General features: G+C 38.6%; 1 protein-coding gene across 1 annotated transcript; it reads right to left on the bottom strand.

Moving 5' to 3' along the window:
* Positions 1–396: 396 nt before the first annotated feature.
* On the bottom strand, positions 397–6,256 carry BID (BH3 interacting domain death agonist). Its single transcript, XM_029285121.1, has 5 exons — positions 6,185–6,256; positions 5,706–5,838; positions 3,957–4,090; positions 2,877–3,086; positions 397–1,566 (listed from the first exon to the last, which is right to left on the bottom strand). The coding sequence occupies exons 1-5, from the start codon at positions 6,191–6,193 to the stop codon at positions 1,561–1,563; spliced, it is 492 nt and encodes a 163-aa protein (XP_029140954.1). The 5' UTR covers positions 6,194–6,256; the 3' UTR covers positions 397–1,560.
* Positions 6,257–8,071: the final 1,815 nt, after the last annotated feature.

Here is an 8,071-nt window from a genome sequence, read left to right as displayed (position 1 = left end):
AAGAATTCAGAGCCCTAAAATAACCCATGTTACTTAAAAAAATAAAGCCATTTGGTGATTTCTCCTTGAAGGACAGTACTGTTTTTACTTCGTGCTAACAGTTTCATGAGAATGCACAGCTCTTCTTCCTAGCATTGGACGTGTTGAGGCAAACTGATATTTCCTTAAGCTGTATGACCATAATTATTTCCCTGGAGCTATTTTAACAAATATGGTGAGGAGGGCAGACATAATCTCCATCTTACTGTTACAGGCTTCTACTGTATGAATTAAAAAATACTGCCTCCAGTGTTAAAAACAAGTGTTCCTACTGTTTATAAAAGATGATGTGTATTTTTGCTTGAACGATAATCTCAAGTAAAACCACGCCCTTATTTGTATTTTATTAAAGTTAAATTTTGAAGAAAAAGTGTGTGGACTTTTAATAGCTGGAGCAAAACATATACTACTTTAAAATTTTATTAGCTGTAGAAAAAGAATGGCTGTATAATGTAGTAGCCTTCCACAAGTTGGTTTTTCTCAGATATAATCCATACTCAGGCCAGAAAGCCTGTACAACTGAAAAATCAAAGCACACAAAGAGACAGCCATATCCATTTAAATATTTAGAGTTGAGTCCATTCAAATGATCCAATATCTCAACCAATAAACTGAGATTCCATCCCTCTTGCCAGTACCTACAAGCTAGAATTTTTCAGATTACTTTTCAAATATCTTAACAGTCTAAATTACAGTATCAAAGATAAACAAGCATATAAACCTTTCAAGTCAATTTATAAAATGTAATGTTTTTGTAAACAATTTGACTTCTGACTTAGTTCCCAACTTTAAAACAGAGACCTTCATCAAATCTTTAAAAATTGTACAATGGCTATCACTTCCCCCCTCCCCATTAAAATCTGTATTCCAGCAATGGCCAAACCCAATCATAAATATTATAATTGATCTTTACTGTACTGGTATCCAACAGGGTCAATTTGCAAATAGGCAATTCCCTTTCCTAATACGTCTACAAAATCTGTAGTAGAGAGAATCAGTCTCAGTTGAGAACAATTGTTTCTGGCTCATGCATTTTTCATATTAAATATGAAAAACAATACTCTTATTTTAATTGACTTTATATTATGGCAATTTTTAATTGGCAGATAAATGAAGCAGATTAACATGCATGGCCTTTTCTTAAAAAAATTCACAATTATAAATCAAGTATATTCTCAGATAGCAAATGGAAGGACACACTGTCTAATGATATTGTAAGGTGGTCATTAGCTTCTGTTCCTTTTTTCAAGGAGAGATGCCATCAACACCACAATCCTGAGAATAATAATCCACTTTGCTTTTCTCCTACAAGGCGCATAAAAAATGACCTAAGATGTCAAGTAGAAAATGAGAACTGCCAATTCATACTTCAGTCAACTAAGTAGAGTAATGAAGTACATAGATAAAAAGTTCAAAAATGTCTTAAAAATATCAAAATGACACAATTTTTCTTAAATTGTAAAAATTTAAAAAAAACACACAAAATGAATTCTTCCATGTAGATATATGCATTCCTTTTGTTCAGTTCTAGAAAAGAAACAAGAGAGAATTAATTGCATCCATTACAACTGTTAGTTACATTAAGAAAATGACTAATCAGATATTTTCTAAAGTAACTAGCCAAGAATGTGTCAAGACGAGCTGAAAATCAGTACAAGACTGCACATTCTTCCCCCTGTAAGTTCTAATATATTGTAGATTCTTGTGGTTAGATATCACACAATAGACATTTTAGCTTAGGGCATAGTGCAAGCCTAGTTTATGTAGTTAGTGTCTAATTCATTGAGTTGCGTTAACTGAATAAATCATGTCTAATCCAGATGACCTTTGTCCTTCACTCCCTGATCTAATTACTAAGATCAGAGTGTGCTGAAGAGGTTTTACATAAAATGTTAATTCTTGACAAATTCAAGACATATTCTAGGTCAGGGGTAGGCAACCTTGGCTCTTTTATGACTCGTGGACTTCAATTCCCAGAATTCCTGAGCCAGCCATACTGAGGGGAAAGGGAGAGGTTTCCAAGCTGAGCCATGCTGGCTCAGGAATTCTGGGAGTTGAAGTCCACGAGTCATAAAAGAGCCAAGGTTGCCTACCCCTGTTCTAGGTCATTTAAGGATATCACTCATAGCTATAGAATTGGCCTTTTAAAAATGTAACCGTATTGGATCTGTTTTTAGCAGGTCTTGGAAACACTGGCCTCAAAGAGCTCTCATGGAGTCAGAATAATACAGGTAATCCTCGACTTACAACCATTCATTTAGTGGTTATTCAAAGTCATTAACAGCACTGAAAAAAGTGACTTATGACCATTTTTCACACTTATGACCATTGCAACATCCCCATGGTCAGGTGATCATAATGGCAAATGGCCTATATTTATGATGGTTGCAGTGTCCTGGGATCATGTGATCACCTTTTGTGACTTTTTGACAACAAAGTCAATGGGGAAGCCAGATTCACTTAACAACTATGCAAAAAGAGGTCACAAAATTCACTTAACTGTCTTGCTTAGCAGTGGAAATTTGGGGCTCAATTGTGATAAGTCGCGGACTACATGAAAAAGTGTATCAAGCCAAAACTCCCAGGCTGCCCAACATCTTGGAGCTAAGAAACCTCTCATACCACCTTTTCAGCATTAGGTTCTATGAATTTAACCTCCTTGAAAGAGGCATAAGAATCACTCTTATAAAGGTATTAAATCAGGATTTCTCAAACTTGGCAGCTTTTAAGACATGTGGCCTTATACGCTCAGAATTCCCCAGCCAACCAACCAACCATCTCCTCTGATTTGGAGATAAACAACTAGAATGCAATATTGTGATTTTATCTATAATCACCTCAGGTCCCAAATTGTTCACATAATCGTGGAGGTTCTGGTCAATATAGTTCACTGTTGTGTTGAACACCTGCTGCAGGATCTCAGGGACTACATTGGCTACTTTCTTGGCCAAAAGCATTGCAGCCACTAACATGGCTTTTTCCACTTCCAATTCCCGAGGCATCCTTGCCATGACGTTCTGCACTGCTAGAGACAGATGCTGGATCCGCTACAGAAACAGAAGAACAAACACCTCTCTAAAATGCTGTTCTGGCCCCTTGAACTCTACAGTAATCCAGCCAGATGCTAGATTTTTCTCCTGACTGTGATCAAGACTACAACTAAAAAACATTACAAATAAAATGTAAATTAACGAGAGAATCTTTACAGTTTCAATTATGTACAAACTGTAACAATGTTCAGTTACTAATTATAATTAATTGCACCATCCCAGCATGTATAAATGGAGATAATCATTTATCCTCATGCCCTCACTGGACTTTTGTGTCTTCTATCCCATTTTTTTGTCAGCTAAGGAGATACTTCAAAGACCATCCAAATTCAACTTCTATTTTTAGCTGTATTCAGCAACAGAACTGCCCTCCAAATTCATTTTTCAACTAAGTTGATCAGAACACTGAGAAGTCCCAATCACCTAAAGCCATTTACTAGATACGCATGTGATAATTGGAAAAAGAAGTCATGGTCTGGAATGAACTGCCCCCAGAGATCAGGGTGATCCCTGATCTCCCTTCCTTCCGCCGCGCCCTTAAGACATGGTTATTCCAGCTTGCCGGACTGGCCTAGGGGAAACTTTTAGAGGGGTTTTAATTATATTTTAATTAGATTAAATTTAAATATTTCCTTTTTAACTAATTTTTAAATTTGTAATGTTATTTGTGTATTTTTACCCGATTGTTAGCCGCCCTGAGTCCGCAAGGAGAAGGGCGGGATATAAATTTAATAAAATAAATAAAAATAAATAAATGGTTGACGAAAACAGAAGAACCCTCAAAAAACCCAAGTACAAGATTTGTTTTCTCATTAAAGTCCTCCTGTGCTATCTTATTAAACCCCCTAGGTTTCTACTCTTTCTCACCTGACTGGGCACATTTTCCACCCTGAATTGTTGTGCCAGGTTCTGCACAAATGAGGGCTCAATCTCAGCAGCCAGTTTATCGCCCATTACAGCCAATCGTGCTCCTATTTTCCGGAAAATTTCCTCATCGGCCTCTGAATTTAAATCCATGAATGAAAAAGACGAAGAATAAGTTGACTTTCAAGCATACAAGAATATTGTGCAACCTAGATCATAGCTAACATTAGAACACTGGATTTAGGACAAGATTGGATCCTGCATATGATTTCTATGTCAGAATACACAGGTGTAACTTTTCAATTCATTTTGGAAGGAGGCAAAGGAATTATAGTGCCATCCCTTGCAAAAAATAGTGTCCTCTGGTTGTGGTATTCTCTTCCCACCCATAAGAGGGAAAGAAACATTTAGTTCATCACATTTGGAAGTCACTATTTTGGAAGGAATAAATTAAGTGAAGAGGAAATTCAAGACATCTGCAGAAATATACAGGTAATCCTTGACTTACAATCACAATTGGGACCAGAATTTCCTTGGTTATTAAATGAGTTGTGCCTGTTTTTATGACCTTTTTTGCCACAATTGTTACCTGAATCACTACAGTTGTTTAAGTAAATCATGCAGTCATTCAGCAAGTCAGGCTTCCCCCATTGACTTTGCTTCTCAGAAGCCAGCTGGGAAGATCACAAATGGTGATCACATGACCCTGGGATGCTGCAACCATTGTAAATACATGCTGGTTGCCAAGGATTCAAGTTTTTACCACATGACTGGAGATGCTATAATGTTTGTATATATGAGGACTGATTGTAAGCCACTTTTTTCAGTGCCATTGTAACTTCAAACAGTCATTAAACAAATGGTTGTATGCCAAGGACTACTTGTATTAAGGGGTAGAAGGGCATTGTACTTAATTAGTGTTCCAGCTCAACAGTCATACAATTAATAGCAACGCAAAGAATTTTTGTGAACATGGATGCGCACAGAGCTGCTTCTCCTGGAAACTTGCTTCTTTCTGCTCTAACAATTCACAACCTAGTACCGTGGTGGCGAACCTATGGCACGCGTGCCACAGGTGGCACGCAGAGCCCTCCCTGTGGGCACACACGCCATCGCCCCAGTCCTAGGCCTTCAGCTGGGTTTTATAAAACCTTTTCGCTTTAGGCCTCTGCCACCGTGTGCAAAAAAAAAATCAATCAATCAATCAATTTCAACTTCTCACGGGAAAAAAAAGATCTTGCAAAATTGGAATTGATTGAACTTTTTAGTCCCACCCAGTCTGTCGCTACCACCGCAGCCATGCCCACCCAATGGGCCACGCCCACCCAGCACCCGACGATACATAAGTGGGTTTTGGGTTGCAGTTTGGGCACTCGGTCTCTAAAAGGTTCGCCATCACTGACCTAGTATCTACAGGAAGAGGTTGGTTCACTTCCCTTCAAAAGGGAAGTTGGTTCACTGCCTGCTCTATAGAAATATGATTAAAAATATGCCACTCCTGCCCACTTTAAGAGTTCAACATTTGGATGTAGCTTGACATTTCATGAGCACAACTATTAAAACCGTCTTAAAGTAGTAAACTTGGTCCTATATACAACTCGGATTGTTTCAGCGGTTAGGTCACAATTGTTATTAAGGAAGTAATAAGTTTGACTTTTCATCCTCTATTTCTTGAAACGAGTGGGTTACGAGACAGAAGATGAGCGGGTTTTGATAACGGTAGACAGACTTCGAGGGGTAGTAGTATTGCACTATAAGACTGCTTTGGTGCCAACAATTGTTTTTTCAAACTAGAAAGTTTGGAAGCAAAAGCAACATCGGAGGAATTTTCCAGGAAAGAGTAGAGAACAATACAGGTGACTTCTGTATTACCATAATGGTCACTCTGTTGGAAGAGACACAAAACATTATTTATTAAGAGAATGTGCAGGCCCTACATGACAGGATGAGGAGCAGGAATCTACCTGTGTTAATTTTGAATTTGAACATTCCTCCATTGTCACATCAGTTAGTATTTAATTATTTTCATAGCTACTGAATGTATTCGGTCTTTGCTAAACTGGCTCCTAGTGGGAAGGGATGTTCCCCTGCTATCCAAACTAACACCTTGGACATTGAAAATAAAGCAAACTGTGCAATTTTTTTTTAAAGAAAACTCTTCCTGAATAAACAATAAGCATTGAATCAAAAGACAAACCCATATAGTATTTGTTAGTAATTTTGAATCCAACCTGATTCATTGTAGCTGCTGAAACAAGGCAACTGGATTATCTTTGATTTGCAGAAGCCGTATATCATCTATCTGGAAAAGAGAAATTACAAATAAAAAGTGTGAAAATGCTTTATAAGGGACATATTTCACAAATTTTAGAAGAAAAGGAGATGGAACCTGTTAGTTAATGGTAGTGAATCAAACATCTCCAAGTCTACCTTCAGAATTGGGGACAGATTAAAGGCTTTTTTTAATTTCTATCAATATAATAATAGTAAAGATTGTTTCCTTCCTCTCCCCCCCCCAATTCACTTTTCACTTTGTGTCACCAAAAATCAGTGATCAACTCTCACTAAAGTTTAGATGACTTCTAAAGTCCCTTCCAACTCTGTTATTCTGTTAAATTCTGTTTCTCCCCACATTACTCTCTTCATCAAAGGTATCCTGGAAGCACCATTCAACTATCTAAAGCAGTGATGGCGAACCTTTTAGAGACCGAGTGCCCCAAAACCACCCCCACCCCACTCTGCCCCATCCCGCCCACTCTGCCCCCATCCCCAGCCTGCTCTGCCCCGCCTGCCCGCAGGGCCACTCACCGCCTCCACGACCCACTGCAGATCGCCCAGGTGGCCCAGCACTGCCATGGTGGCCATGCCCTCCACCCACACCCTGCAGCAGCATCTGTGCGCAATGGAGTGCGAGGGTGGAGTCTTGTCCCAGCTGTCCAGCTCCATCTGAGTGGGCCGTGCTCGGGGGCGACTCTCCTCGGGGGGGGGGCTGCTGGTGAGTAGGGGGCCACGGGGGAAGGCGGGACTGGGGCGACAGCACCACAGAAAGGGCTCTGAGTGCCGCCTCTGGCACGCATGCCATAGGTTCGCCACCACTGATCTAAAGTATGGGCGGTAACATGGAGATAATCTAAATGTTGATTTGTTCTTCTACCAATTATATCTCTGCAAAAACAGAGGACAATGAACAACAGCAATGACAACTTGGTCAAAAGACTTCCCTCAACAGTCAGTGATGGGAATTATAAAAATACAGTGAGTTGAGGAAGGATCCTTAGACCAGACCAAATACTCCAAGCAACTTCTCTAAGAGGCCTGGTATCTTTTGCTTCCCTCATGGATGGGATGGAAGATGGTTCTTCTATTTTCAATGAATGTACAAAGATTAAAAATAAAATCAAGGTGACTCTTAAAAAATTTTCTGTCAGTAAATAGCTGAGACAAGCAAAGCCAGTAAGCTGGGATAGTAAATTGTTCTCCGGGGGAAAAATGTGTGCAATATTCTGAACAATAAAAATAAATATGATAAAAAATTTCAGGTTTGTTACTTCTAGGAATGATACATTTATAATGAATATACAGTTCCTTTCATCTCCTAAAGTTATTGCGTTAATAATTCTCATATTTCCTTTTTTCCCTAACACCAAATAATAGAACAAATGCATGCTTTTCCAATTATATTTTAAATTTTAAAACATTTCTCTAAAATGTTTACATAATGCTGTTCATTTTGTTTAGATATGTGCATTTAAAATGCAATTGTACACAGGTTGACACAACTCGGTCCACACATGCTCAGTATGGCTAATTTTAAGGCAATGGTGTGCAGGACTGCAATATCTCACGTTTTCCTCCTCTTCAGATATTTTCTCCTGAAAATATTTCTCTGCTGCACAAGACTTTGAGCCATTTATACAAGATACAAGTCTTTTTGTGTTATTATATACAGTAAAAAAAAGTCAAACATGTCTTTAATCCTCAGAGGACAAAAGGAAAAAAATATTTCTCTGTTCTTTGTTAGAGCCTCAATCAAACCAGAAGATGGAAGACAAAAATAGTGATGGAAGTGACGATTCCAGGCAATAAATACACTTTGGGGGAGCCCCAGAAAAGTAGGA

This window comes from Protobothrops mucrosquamatus, unplaced genomic scaffold, assembly GCF_001527695.2.
Source record: "Protobothrops mucrosquamatus isolate PMUCROS unplaced genomic scaffold, P.Mucros_1.0 scaffold1312, whole genome shotgun sequence".
In the NCBI taxonomy this organism is placed as follows: Eukaryota; Metazoa; Chordata; class Lepidosauria; order Squamata; family Viperidae; genus Protobothrops; species Protobothrops mucrosquamatus.
The sequence above is the reverse complement of the archived record's forward strand: the minus strand, read 5'-3'. Positions and strand labels throughout refer to the sequence as shown.

What these genes read in the sequence shown, in the direction of transcription:
- BID (XM_029285121.1), bottom strand. An exon ending in GGCACCAAAGCAGTCTTATA is followed by an intron (nt 4,091 to 5,705) that starts GTGCAATACTAC and finishes ATTTAAATTCAG; the next exon opens with AGGCCGATGAGGAAATTTTC. An exon ending in TGGAAAATGTGCCCAGTCAG is followed by an intron (nt 3,087 to 3,956) that starts GTGAGAAAGAGT and finishes CTGTTTCTGTAG; the next exon opens with CGGATCCAGCATCTGTCTCT.